This window comes from Nannospalax galili, unplaced genomic scaffold, assembly GCF_000622305.1.
Source record: "Nannospalax galili isolate Female #2095 unplaced genomic scaffold, S.galili_v1.0 scaffold579, whole genome shotgun sequence".
In the NCBI taxonomy this organism is placed as follows: Eukaryota; Metazoa; Chordata; class Mammalia; order Rodentia; family Spalacidae; genus Nannospalax; species Nannospalax galili.
The window spans coordinates 2,202,598-2,217,473 of record NW_008344599.1 but is presented as its reverse complement, the minus strand read 5'-3'; the positions used below and the strand labels follow the sequence as shown (position 1 = coordinate 2,217,473).

General features: G+C 40.4%; 1 protein-coding gene across 1 annotated transcript in view; it reads left to right on the top strand.

Moving 5' to 3' along the window:
- The first annotated feature begins 1,652 nt into the window (after positions 1-1,652).
- LOC103740253 (gamma-interferon-inducible protein 16-like) overlaps positions 1,653-14,876 on the top strand; it is a 58,461-nt gene continuing 45,237 nt past the window's right edge. The window contains exons 1-6 of the mRNA XM_029567245.1: positions 1,653-1,918; positions 5,569-5,850; positions 6,854-6,975; positions 7,880-8,047; positions 10,518-10,685; positions 13,405-13,563. Coding sequence (XP_029423105.1) covers positions 5,589-5,850; positions 6,854-6,975; positions 7,880-8,047; positions 10,518-10,685; positions 13,405-13,563 — 879 coding nt within the window. The 5' untranslated portion in view covers positions 1,653-1,918; positions 5,569-5,588. The remainder of the gene's footprint in view (positions 1,919-5,568; positions 5,851-6,853; positions 6,976-7,879; positions 8,048-10,517; positions 10,686-13,404; positions 13,564-14,876) is intronic.

Sequence of the window (14,876 nt, the reverse complement as noted above, 5' to 3'; positions counted from 1 at the left end):
ACCACTTGATGCTGCTCCTTCTTGCCTGGCTGCCACTCACTACTGTCAAATACAGGGAGATGCAAAAGCTGCCGGAGGTACTGGAGAGATGGCTCAGTGGTTAAGAGCACCGAATGCCCTTGCAGGGGACCTGGATTCCATTCCCATATTCCATGTGATAGCTAACAACCACCTGAAACTCCAGTTCCAGGGGATCTGGTGCTATCTTCTGAGTCTGGGGGCATTGCACAACACGGATGCACTTACATGCAGGCAATGCACTCATACACATAAAATGAAAAATAATAAATTTAAAAAATAATGCAAAAGCTGCTAGAGATCAGATTTTGCAAAGCATCTAGTATAATCCTGGTTTTAATTCAGGTGAATCAAGGAACCCCAGCCAGCTGAATGAGAACTCAGCAAGGGCATCATCTTGCTTACATATCAGCTGGGAGGCAGCCACACCTCCCAATGCCTGGTGCCCTTTGTACCATGTCTCAGGATTATAGTAGTCCAGAATCCATCTACTCTTCTTCACAAAAACTACAAATGTTATTCCAGGTTCTGAGGCTACCAGAAGTTCAGAGTTTTCTCACGTCCAGGTTTCAGTGTGCTCATTACATAACACCTCCCATCTCCTGTTTATCCACAAATAATCCAGAAAGCCTAAGGTATCGTTATCATTATCACTGAAGGAGAACAGCTTAGTTACAGGCCAGAGAAGAGCCAAAGATCAATTGCTATTTACTTGAGTTTGACATCAAGTATTCTAATGACATGATGCTCCTAGAAAGCCACTGTTTCTTCCCAGCCCCAGGAAATGCATTCAAGAACCAATGGCAAAACACATCTGCCAAAATCTCTGCCATCTGCACTAACTGGAAAAGAAGGGACATGAGGCTGCCTGACCTAATTCCCTCTGGGATTTTATCTAAAAGAATTTAAACTCCTCACGACCCACATGTAAGTCTGTTGGGTCGAAATATTTCATTATTGGAATTTCTACCTAGACTTGTTGTCCCGACCCGTGAGACAGTCAACGTGGGTTTCTGGAGGGAGGAGAGGGGACGGAAAGGGACAAGAGATGCGAAGAATGGAGACAAGACAGGCTTTCTGATCAAGTCTCATTTAATGAACATTCACACAAAGTTTTTATAGGGAGGAGAGGGGGAAGTTGGCAGGGAGAATTCCATTGAAGTAGAGCAATTCAATTAACAGAACGAATATCACAATAACACCACACCAATTGATCACAGAGTAAATTCCATAGTAACACCACAATTCTATATAGCAAGTTATAAATCAATTAAGAGGTTACACTTGTATGATTACAGAATAATACCAAAGTTTCTTAGCAATTACATGAGAAATAAGGGAGTCTCTCAAGCGTTAAGTGCCCAGGTTAGAACAACATGTTTGTGAGAGGCTTTCAAGTATAGTCATCTGGTTAATCTCAAACCAGGCCAGCCTTGATGTCTGAAAAACAGCTTTGCCAGGAATCAGGTCTTGCTATTTCCTGGGGTAGGGGCCTACGGCTCCCGACAACTTGTAAGAAAAATAACTGAGTAGAGCTGAGCTGAGAATTTCAGGAAACCACAGTATTTACTGAAACACACTGTCCAGTTTCACTAACAGAGGAAATCGAAAGCTAAGAAAAGTATGGGGCGGAGTCCTCTGAGTTTCAGCACCTCACCCCTCAGGGAGACCACAGAGAAAGACACCCAGAACTGCTTGAGTCCTGAAGTGACTTGATCCTTGGATATTTTTCTTATTATATTTGTAAATACTTCCTTTCCTTAGTGCATTGGGAGATTACAAACTCCTGTCCAGTTTCTGAGAGATTTACTAAGGTATCTTCCTATTGAAAACAGATAAGCCTTGTTTCCCGCCTTGCTGAAGATCTAAGATTTGGACAGTGCTGAACAAATTCCGTAAGGTGAGGCCCGCTTATTTCTATCAAGATTAGAAAGCTCAGTAACACCCACAAGAATGCAGAGAAGATCAGCACTGGTTCTGGCAGGGGAGAGGGGAGCAGGGCTGGTAACCAGCTGCACTCACAGCAGCTGGATTCTGAGGCTTCACTCAGGAAGATGAACCGACATCTTTGTTCCTCTGTCACTGAGGCCTGAGTCAGGACAAATGTATTTTGAAAATTCCGGACTGTAGAATAAACTTTCTAAGTGTAATGTGAATGAGATATCAGAAGACTCTGGCTATCTTGGCTGGAAAGTACACAGGAACCTGATGGCTGTGGTTAGTGACTGGGTGAAAGACAACATAATGACATGAAATCTTACCTTGAAATAGTACAAAGTGATAAATTCATCTGGATCTTGAGCTGCCATATATTGTATTAGTTCAGTTTTGTAACACGAATGGGCACCTGTAGAAGAAAATTTCTGAGATTCATAAATACAGTTCACCAAATCCATGGTGTTTTAATAATTTCATAAGCACATTTAACATTTTATTTTACTCCCCTTTACATCAGGTTGTAAAAGAAATGTATTAGTCACTGTGAGATGTTCTGTCATCTTGAAAGTTAATTGTTTCAGTTGGTTTTTCTTTTTTTTTTTTTTCTTTTCTGACGGTAAGATATATAGATGAGAAAGGAGGTTTAATTAGAAATCCATTTCTAATTTTAGAATTAGAGCCAATTTTAGGCTATTTTAAAGATTCTCTGTATTTGCTGGTATAGTTCTTGTGTACTTGAATAGAATATTTTAAATACTGATTTGAAAATTGTATTAGATCAATTTTGCAGTGTTTCACAGATATGTTGCTAAAACTTTCTAAATCTTCACATATGTTTCACATTGTTCATTCAGTAATTGAGGGATCACACCATTATATCTTCATAAAATTGTGGGTTTTCTTTGTGCCTCTTTCAGACTCATAGAAGTATGTGCTCTCACACACAGGGCACGCAAGCTATATATGCACATGAGCAGATGCGTGCACATGTTGAAAAGGGGGAGCAAAATGTAGTCCACGAAGCTATTTAACGATGCTGTGAAGGAACATAAAATAACAGAAGTACCATGCACTGTTTTAATTAGACAAGTCCATAAATAAAACTATTAGTTTCTTCTAGAAAGGAAATTTTTATCACATTTAATAAGAGTTTTAGTTTAAGTTCTACTTAAAGCTACACTGATATAGGTAAACCAGGTTTTCTTTAGTTATTGAGTAAAGAAATTTAATTTTAATTTTTTTTTACTGTTAACAATTGCTTTGTTACTGACATTTAGGTACATGTCTTAAAATGTCACAGGAGCTGTAACTTGACCACCTTCATGAACAGACTGATAATTAACAGTCTTGCTTCCACTGTGCTCTTTTTACTTTACGATATTTGCACTTATGTTTTAACGGAAATACACCAGTGAACTCTAAGTTCTTTTTCCTCCCTCCTTATCACCCATGCTGATATCTTTCTGTTTTCCTCTCTGTGAACAAGGTTTTACTTTTAAACGTAGCACATCTAATCAAGTTTGTCTTGCACTCCATTTAGCTTTGGTCGGCAGTATTCTCAGCTTTAGTCTTTGTTATTTTTACTAATACCTCCAGTAACTATTTCTATGTGAGTTTGCATTTTGAAATACGGAGGCTCTGAATATCAGAGAATATTTTTGAGGTTTTCATATTTAAATGATTTTTTTTAAGTTAAAATGCTAATTCCAAAATTAATTATTTACTAAAGACAACTTCGGATTTCTTCTTTGTACCAGTGATGCTGAACATTTTTAGGCACCCGGAATCTGGTAGTTGTAAATTGGTATTAATACATACATTATTTTAAAAGCTGAAATAAAAATACATGTATTCTAAGCACTGGAAACTCCATTGAGATTTGGGGTGATTTCTCCAAAATGAAAAGCAGCAATAAATCAACAGCAAAACATAAACATTCACATGTAAGTGGGATCCATAAAAATTATGCATATTCTCTTGTCAACTAAAATCTTGTTGTATTTTGAATATGCTTGTGCTTTAACAAGACACAGCAAAAAATAAAACTTTTTAAACTTTGGAACTATCTTTGGGATTTTTGACCATGATTATGTAAAAATCATAAATCTGTTTTGCTGAAAATAGTCTGACTACTAAGAATCAGTTGTAATCTACATCTTAATTTTTGTAGATGATTTAGTCTTTATGTTGGCCTAATAGTCAATTTCACTGTCATGGGTATCTGTGAGGGTTTTCCATTGATCCTATGAGTTTATTTAGCCTCAGGATGATCAGTTTTTCTCAAAAAGAGAAGCAATTAATATGTCCAGAAAATGTAACATTCCAGTTACACAAAGGCACACGGGGCATGACTCCTCCACTGAAAGGACAGGTGAACTGAAGCAGAACACTGGACTCCATCCAACACTGAGTCATCAAGGAAGGACACAAAGTGCTAGTCAGATCCAGAGACGCACACTCAATCCCGTAGGGAAATTTGCAAGTTTGCAAAAGGAACATCTCATTTGATTCTTAGAGATACTCACAGGAAACAGAGGAAAAACAATGTGAGAATGACTTCTAGGCAATGACAAAGAAATAATCTGTTTCATAGACCTTCACAAGGTAAAGAACATGTCCACTCTGCAGTATGTAGTGAGTGTCAGAATGTAAAAAAGATGCAAGTTAAAGTTGAAAATTATCCAAGTCCTTCCAAGACATTTTAAGGAACAAGGAATTTGGGAGATTTGTATGAAATTGGGTTTTTGACAGTGTGTCACTCTGTAAACCATGCTAGCCTAGAATTTACAGAGATCCTCCTGCCTCTGCTTCCTGAGTAACGGGATTAAGAACGTGTGCAGCCATGCCCAACTGAGCAAGGAATTTTTTTAATAAATTAGGAAACCATTAAATAATTTCAGCAGAAGTTAAACATATCTTGTAAATAGACAACTGCATCTCTGAACAAAAATACTGATTAATGAAATCAAATCTAAAGGGGGCAAAACCAAGCAACTATTGATATAATTCTACCCAGGAGATGCTGTGAGCCTACACTGGAAAGTACATAAATATTCTGCAAAATGGCAGAAACAGCACAGAGGATGAGGATAGCAGAGTCCAACACCAGGAAGACAGGGGGCTGGTGAGACCTAGTAAGGGAAGCGCCAGGTAGACAAGGAGCTGTGCCTGAGTAGGCCAGCAGTGCTGCAGTCGACAGCTTTTCCAGTATGGTGAGAATACACAGTCTGTATAGACCAAAGATGGGGAAGAGTCAGGAACTCAGAAGCAGACATCTAGGGACAAGCTCCTGACCCAAGAAACAATGGAAGAGGAACCAAGGATTTGAACGTTCATAGTCCTTACAATAAACACTGTACCATTTGATGATTTTCATACTTTCTTCTACCACAGACTTCAACTGACTAATGCAATTATCATCACAGTGAAAAATATTTTAGACCTATTAATTAACAGAGCAGATTTACACCCATTTTCACAGTGGCGCATCTGGTGATTAAGTCTCTCTCCCACACACGGCTGTGGATGACACCAGCATGGGTATTTAGGCACACCTGGTTTTGAAGTTCTGTATGAATGTGGGTAATCCTCTGGGCCATTTTTCTCTTGTAGGCTCCTCCATAATTTGAGAGATGGTGAATGAACATAAGAAAGTAGTTCTGGAACAATTAGCACGCATTGATGATATTAAATTTAAGATGATTAAGTCCTTACTGAACAAGGAGCTACATCTAACTGACAAAATGCAAGAAGATTATGACATAATTAAGATTGCTAACATGTTGGAAGAAAAGTTTCCGAAGGATGCTGGAGTGAGCAAACTGATCGAGGTGTGCAAAAATATGCCACTCCTTACAACCCTGGCTGACAGATTTAAGGAGGAAAGGACAAAAGGTAATGGGGTGCACCCTCGACTCCCACCCTTTCTTCCCCTGGCCAGCCTTGCCTAGCAATCACCCATGATCACAGGTGATATGTTCCTTTACCACTACAACTTGGAAATTACAGGAATAGAAGAATTTCAGACGCTAATAAATTGACAAATAATTCCTTCCTTACAAAAAATTACATGTATTTGGGGGTGGACATCTTTAGGTGTGGAAGTATAGAAAAAAAAATTTGTTGAGCTAGAATAGCATTTTCAACAAGTAAAAGCATTAAAAAATAAAGTAAAATTTGAAAACAAATTTGTTTAAAACATTCATATCAATTACTTTTATTGCTCAATTAAAAACCTTACACCATCATTAATATTTCTAATAGTAACAAATATGTCACACTAACTAGAAGCCTTCACCTTAGAGAGGTAAAAAAGTTTCTTTTCATAAAGTTACTGGATTTAAAAACTATAGAAAAACTGGGGACAGTGATAAACACCTGAGACACCAGCATTCAGATTCCAAAGAATCAGGCACATCTCTAGTTGAGAACAGCCTGATGTTCACTACAAAACCTGTCTCAAAAATAGAAGAATCAAAGTCTAATAGCTCCAATTTGTCACATAACACATCAAGTCCTCATTTCTTCCTCTGTTTCTCTGATTTTGAAAATGTTTCCTATAGAAGATGACCTGTCGTTACTATCATGTAAACTTTAGATTCTTAAAACAGACTATTGGATAATAAAAGAGGGTTGGGGCAGGGCCTAACTGATATGCATAGGCATCCCCGGAATGGGAAGGCTCTGACCTTTGTACCTGGGAAAAGCAAGGAGTTCCTGGGGCTGACTTGGTGCTGTTGGTTGCCTTGTGGCCAAGTGGGTCTTCTGCAACACAGGAAGGTAAACACAGGGAGACAGGCAAGAGCTGAGGAGGAAGCCAGACTGAAAAAATTTCAACTGTCCTATAATGGAACTGCATCCTAGCCTTGGGCTTATTGTATTTTCTTTACTGAAACAGTTCAAAATCAAAACAAAAGGAAAAGCAATGCCGCACAGAGAAAAAGAAAGCAAGGTGAACCTAACACTTCCCAACCTGAGTCTATCAGAGATGCATCAAGCAAGGACACACCTTCGTTAAAGGTAGGGGGCTAATACCACAACCAAAGATTTCTGCTAAGGTTCTTCCCAGTATAAGCTTTTCATGGACACTTAGCTCTTCATCTAGTTCAAGGACCTAGTGAAAATGTGGTCCTGCGTCAGCAAATTCATAGTTGCCGGTTACTCTTTCAATTCAGAAGTAGTATTTAGAGCTGGAGAGAAGGCTCAGTGGTTAAGAGTGCATGCTGTGGAGAGAAGGCTCAGTGGTTAAGAGTACATGCTGTCCTTGCAGAGCACCTGAGTTCAGTTTGCAGCATACACAGCATGCAGCTGGCAACTACCTCTAACTCCAGCTCCAGAGGAATCTGACACCTCTGGCTTCTGTGGATACCTACACTCAAGTGCACATACCTCCCCACCCACAACCTACCACATACAAATGAATACTTAAAAATAAAAAATTTAAAAGACATAGTATTTACTTTAACTTGTGCAATATGGTTCCCAGTGATGGCTTCAAAATCATTGTATATTGTTAAAACATTTACTGGAATAGCAATCAGTTTAAAGATATGGTCTTAAAAGAGATTGATCCTGTATATGGACTTCATAATTCTAGGGCCTTGACAATTCTATCACCACAGTGATGAAGAGAGGAGAGGACTAAAATAAATGTTTTTCCTCCTCTATGATTTGATCCTATGCTTACCTCTGGCCATCTGGTAGGAGAATGGCATTCACTAGGGCACAAATATAACTAACACCCAGTAATAAGGAGAAGGTTCTCGTGGTACTAAAATATTGTGCTTCATCTGATATTTAAAAACATTACTAAGGGCTGGAGATAAAACTCCATTAAAGATCACAGCTCATCATACACAAAGCTGCAGTTTCAGTCTCCATCACATCAAAAAGAAAATCAAAAGTAACAACATTGTTCTTTCAGAAAAAGAAGGACAAAACTATGGAAACTGAAGGCTTAGAGAAAGGGAAGCTTACCCAGAAGCAGAATCAACCTTCAAAACCTGCAGAAAGGAACACACAGAAAAGAGAAGACGCTGCACAGATTCCCCCCATGACTCCACCAACAACACCCAGCAATTCCGCAATCAAGGTACCACCTTCCTGTTCCCAATTTATACCTCTTCCCATAGCGTGTCACCAGGCTAGTCATAACCTTTGAAAAAGCTTCTTACTAATGTGCTACTCTACTCCTTGTTATCATATGATGAAGTCACTCATTAAGTGATCAAACACATATATGAAGACCTATAAGTTGTGTTTTGGTCTTGACAAATATGCATTAATGAAAGCATTTCTGATGTCCACAGACCACTGTCCTCTTTTGCCCAGGTTAAGGTGTCGGGCAGACAAGCAGAGATGGTTATAAGTCTCTCCACGCCCTACTTTCCAGTTTTTGTTTAGGGGTTTTTCCTTTTCTAGTAACCAAGCTTCTGAGCCATTTTCAATTCAGTGACCCTCTCATCAGGTGTTTTGACATATGCTGTGTGACCCATCTTCTATCCTTAGAGAGCCCACCTTAGTGGAATCCTGTGATAAGAAAGAAGTGACAGTTGTTTTATAGAATAAAGGAAATCAGCTAGAGAGAGCCAGAGGTACAGGGTGGGACGTAAAAATTAAAATAAAAACATTTGCAGGGCAAGGTTATAGTAAGGTAGCTGGAGGGCAAATAAAGATAACTAAGGATGTTCCATTAGAGAAAATTAGAGCTCAAAGTTCTATGAAAGTAATTATAAGAAAAATACCTAGTGTTCTGTATGACTTTAAAAATCATCATTCATATGTAAGGAGGTATCTTACTTCTTCACACTGTGACTATTTCTATTATTTTACTATTTTTTAATTCTTTGAAAATGTCATGCATGTAGACAACATATCTTGATCATATACACTCATATCCTCCCTGTAACTTGTTCTAACACTCGCAATTTCATTTCCTTTATTTTATAACCCACTGAATCCAATTAACCCTACCCATGCACGAATGGCTATGGGTTATCCACAGGAGTATGGACAATCTACCAGTAGCCACCTCACCAAGAAAACTAACCCTCCCTCCCCCAGAAGCCGTCAACTGCCAACATCTCTCAGCTAGGGATGCAGGAGCCCCTTCCCCCCACCATGCTGGAGTTCTAAATTGGCTTGATCATGTGCCAGTCTTGATGAGTAATCACAGCTGCTCTGAGTTCATATGTTCAGCAGTTGTTATTTCCAGAGGACAGTGTTTCACACATTCCTCCCCATCCTTTACCTGTTACATTCTCTGTCACTTCTTCCATAAGTTTCCCTGAGCCAAGCTGGGGAGGCACTGTCTACAACTGGGCATTTCAAGTCACTTATTCTCAGCAGTTTAAACAATTATGAGTCTCTGCATTAACCAATACTCACTGCAGAATGAAGCTTCTCTGACCAGGGTTCAGAGCAGCACAAAACTATGGTTATAAACATTAGCGTTTAGAAAGTTTGTCAACATGACCATTAAGCAAACCAACATCAATATTAGCCAAGCATTTTGACCATGTCTACAGTACCAGGCCAGAATTCCCTCCACTGAGAAAGATTCAAATGTAATCAAGAGAACAGTTCATTGCTCGCCTAAACAGGTTTGTCACTATGACATGAATGGGCATATCTTGCCTGGACCTTGTATTTAGGGCCCAAAACTAGTGTTTAACTTTTGCAGTATAATCCCCAAGGATGGAAACATAAAATCATCACTCGTTTTCTACAAATTTATTGATTTTGCATTCAATTTTAAAGCATGGCTTTAGAGCTGGGCGTGGTGGCACATGCCTGTAGTCCCAGCACTTGGGAGGCAGAGGCAGGCGGATCTCTGTGAGTTCAAGGCCAGCCTGGTCTACATAGTGAATTCCAGGACAGCTGGGGCTACAGGGAGACCCTGCTTCAAAAAGATAAAAAAAAAAAAACAAAAAAACAAAAAAACAAAAACAAAAAAAAACATGGCTTTAGAAGAAATTAAATCTAAGCTCATACTTTTTAATTAATGGCCTACTCCCATAGACACAGAACGAATGGAGGAGCGACTGACATAAATGTAATGCCTCCTCTCCTACATGAGGAAATCCTATGCTCACCTCTGGACATTGATTGAGAAGATGGTATTCCCATGTCATAAATACAATTAGAATCTAATATTAATACTGAATTGTCTGGATATTAAACATATTGTGCTTTGGGGCTGAGAAGATGGCTCAGTGATTAAGGGCCCTGGCTGATCTTGTAGAAAACAAGGGTTCAAATCCCAGTACCCATATGGTGACTGTAACAGTCGGTAGCCTCACTTCCAGGAGTTCCTTTGCCCTCTTTTGTTCTGCAAAGGCACTGCATGACAAAGGTGCACTTATATACGTGTAGGCATAACACACATACATTTTAAATAAAAAATATTGTGTTTCTTCTAATGTTAAAGAATATTACTGAGTTGTACATAAACTTCCATAGGAGAACACAGCTTTGCCTGCAAAGGCTAGGGGGCTCAGTATACAAAACAAAAAAGAAAATCAACCATTGTCATGAGTAAAACACAAATATTGTTCTTTCAGAAGAAGAGAAAAGAGACAATAACAACTGAAGACTTCAAGAAAATGAAGCTTACACAGGAGCAGAATCAGCTTCCAGAACCTTCAGTAACCAATGCCATGAAAACAGAAGACAGTCACCAGACTCTACATATGCCTTTACCTATATCACCCAGCAATTTCTTAACCAAGGTACCATCTTCCTGTTCCCAGTATATACCTCCTCCTATAGCGTATCAGCAGGCTAGCCATAACCTTGAAAAAGCCTCTTACTGATGTGCGACTCTACCCCATTGTACCATAGGATTAAATCACTCATTAAATGATCAAATGCATACATGAAGAGTATGTAAGTCATCTTTTGATCTGACCGGTAGGCATTAGTAAAATCATTTCTGATGTCCATAGACTACTTTCCTCTTTGCCCAGGTTAAGGTGTGTCACAGACAAAGTCAGGATGCCAGCAAAGTCCAACTGGGTGAACCAATGAGTTTTGCTGGATTTATTTAAAGGAATATGGTTGATGGATTCTTACAGGAGTAGAAATGACCCCCAGACAGTGCTGTCACAAAAAGCCCACCATAACATGAACGACAGCTAACAAATTCAGGAAATCTGGAGTGCACTGTACAACCTACAGGCAGCTCAGCAGGTCGCAGTGTGCCTTTTTCATTCAGTTCAGCTTGTCTGAGCCTGTTCCTGGCAGCTCAGCTGCTCTCAGTTTCTTCCAGGCAACTGGCTGTCCTCAGAATGTCAATCAGCAATCCTTTAGGAACTGTATATACTCGGGGGAGACCTGGAGAGCATGGTCAGTTCACGGACTTCCTTGAGCTATGGAATAGTTTATTCTTGACCTTAACAAGCTTCCTTGCAGCATGGAATGTTTCATTGTGCCAGAGTGAGGGAGAGAGACACGGGAAGTAGGGGAGAAGCTAGCTCCGAGAAAGAGAAGACTCAAAAAAGGAAAGCTTTGCTGAAGTAGACTAACAACTCCCATCAGGATGGGAGGGAATCCCAGAGCTAGGAATTGCACTGAGGGGCTCTGGCTCAGGCCATTTACCGGATCTCAAGGCCCTCCCCCTCTCTGACCAGGCTGGCCTGGAACTCACTATGTAGACCAGGCTGGCCTGGAACTCACAGAGATCTGCCTGTCTCTGCCTCCTGAGTGCTAGGAATAAAGGCGCACACCACCATTCTTTTATTTTATGTGTATGAGTGTATTGCCTGCATGTACGTGAGTGCACCCGCGACGTGCAATGCCCCGGAGGTCAGAAGGCTTCGGAGTCCCCTGTAACTGGAGTTAAGGACTGTTCGTAGCTGCCATGTGGATGCTGGGAATCGAACCCGGGTCCTCTGCAAGAGCAGTCCGTGCTCTTAACTGCCGAGCTGCCTGTCCAGCCCCTCTTCAGGATTTTATAGTGGTTGCTGGTCGTTAGTAGTTACAGGAATTGCAAAAAGCCCTGGAGGCAGGTGGGGTACAGGGCAGGAAATGACCCCAGAAGCAAGAAGCAGCCCTGCTTTCCTGCCTAGGACAAGGTTCTCCTAACTGTTCTCAGGTTTGTGTCCTAGGGGAGAAGATGAGGGTAGAAGAACAATTTCATGCATGTTTTCATCAACCCCTCTCTTAATCTCCCATTTCTCTCCTTTCACCTTTTGTTGTGTCCTCATAGAGTCTTGAGGTTCCATCTAACCTGGGCTATGAAGCCCTCAGCTGAGGTGAAGCAACAAAAGAAAAATTTTACACATCTGCCAAAGGGGGACTGGGCAGAAGGAAATCACTATTTGATAATATAACTTCTATCTCAAGACCGAACCCGCATTTTGACCTACTATGTCCTTAACACCAGTGAACTTGCACCACTTGAGGGCAGTGGACCTATTTGAAGGAATTGTCAAGTTTTCTTCTGTTTTTTCCTTGTTGTTATCATTGTGGTTACTTCTAAGAATCTATATTTCATCCAGTCATCTCTCCAAAACTGAAGGAAATGTTTGTGTTTTTGTTGTTTTAGGAGCCTAGAGAACAGTTATCAGAAAGCAATTTGTATATTTTCATGATAAAAAGGCTTATTTTTAATAGACTACATTCACAATTGTAGGTGGCTTCATTCTGACATGTACTTCTATTATAGCCTAAGGGGGTTAATTTACAAAACAGTGAAAAACAACAATAAAAGACTTAAAAGTTGTGCTTAATCAAGTTATCTAAAGTCAGTGTGTAATAAAAATAAAGCCTATCTTCTGGTACACACAGTCAAGTGTCCTCTGGGGCTTTACTTACATGGGAAATAAAGGTACTAGGAAAGAAATAAGGGCAGTACTGTGATGCGTATATTAAGAAAGTACAAGTAAGTGATTTTGTGTGGCAGGGGGGAAACAGCCAGAAGAGGCAAGAAGGCAGGGACAGTGGTGATGGAGAACAGATGAGAACATAGTGTAACAAAAATGCCACTGTGAAGTCTATTACTTTATTATAATCTAAAAAATATAATTAGGGTCTGGAGAGATGGTTCAGTGCTTAAGAGTGCTCTCTGCTCTTGCTGAGAACCAGAGTTTGGTTCACATGTCAGGTGGCTCACAGCCTCCTGTAATTCTGTATTTCCAGCTCCAGGGGCTCCAAAGACCTCTTCTGGCTCCTGTGGGCACCTGCACACACAAGCATATACCCTCACACAGACATATATACATACAGATAAATAAAAATAAGTCTTTTAGACAATTAAAATATTTACAGAGTGAGTTCTGTAATCCTTATTGGGGTAGTTGGAGAGAAGTTGGTAGGTATACCTGGGGACGTCCCCCAATATTTCAGAGAAAATTGAAGGGCAAAGGTCTTCTCTGTCCTGTGTTCTGTGTGATTCTGAAAATCATTATTTCAATAAAAGGGGTAAATCTATGTTTCTTTCAAAAACAGGAGAACTCTATCAAAAACTTCAGTGACATAAAAGAAAACATGCTCTTCCAGTGGGGCCAATTTGCAACAACTTCAGCTACCAGCATTGACTTTGCTGAGAGTCAAGTTCAGACTCCTCCCAAACTTCCTCCAAATGCTTCCAGGCATTCTTCATCAAAGGTAGTAGCATCCCCTCCTCTCTGATTCCAACACCTTCTTCATATGATACAATGATCATGATCCAGAAATCACTTCTCATTTTACCTCCTGTTAATAAGATCAGTCATTTATCAGGTGTAAATTTGGAGATCCTGACAGCAATGAACAGCTAAGTCTAGCTATTTTCTTGCATGGCCTCATTAACTCTGAGTACTCTATGTGATCAGTGTGTAATCTTTTTAAATATCAGAGAAGCATTATTTGAAATGTGAGGTCCTTGTGTACATCTAGTTATTTGTGGTCATAAATGAGGATAGTAATATAATTAGAAAGGTACATAAGCCTGGAAAAATAGGATATTAGTGATAATAATTTTAGTGTAGATTATATCATCTTTGTAAAACAATTTCTTGAGCTATGAATGTTAGAAGATTTGTACCCTGAAGGACCAAAATCATACCAAGAATCCTGTTATAGTGGACATTACAGTTACATAGAAGTGTTTTCATACTAACTTACTTTTACTTTTGAAGTAAAATTTAGAATCTTTAAAATTTTATACCTCTTGGCATGAACCACAGGCCTCTCTCCAACCCACAGGCCTCTCATTAGGGTAAACCAATCGTGCCCCCGTGCCTTGACTCTGCCAGCCTCATTCACCACCACCACCCCTGACCCCTGACACCCACCGCCCCACCTCCCTCCCCATCTCCCCCCCATTCTCTCCTCCTAGCCTGGGTCCTGTCCCATTCCCTGTCTTGGCGCCCCAGACACCTGGGGAACCACTACTGCTTCCTGATCCTTTTCATCCAGACCAACTCAGTTCCTTCTTGGGTCTCCAGGGGCACTCTGGGCCTGGTCCCACCATCACCTCCCCCTGCTATCCTGGGCCTGCAGGACCCACCAGCCTCTTTCCTGGACTCCGGGGCTGACCTTTCCTCTTCTTGATCCTTTTCATCCAGACCAATGCAGCTCCTCAGTGCAGTCCCCAGGAGCCCTTGGGGTCAATTCCTGCCCCCATCTTCCTTTGCATCTCTGGGTGGTACAGCCAACAGCTGCCCTAGACCAGCATCTTTCATGAATCCAGCTCCCAGGCCAGTCCAACAGCCAAATTCCTGAGGCCAAAATAGTTCCTGGAGAGATCCAGAACTTAGGAGAAAGACTGAGAGCATCTGATCCTCATCTGACTTCGGCCTCTATGGGAACTCCTGAAGACTATAGCAATCTGGCCACCCCAATATAAAATCAAAAGAGAGGACCAGAAACTTAGAGGAACCAGCTTTTCATGCCCAAAAAGTAAACCACAAAGACACATAAAGTTCACAAAAAGAAGC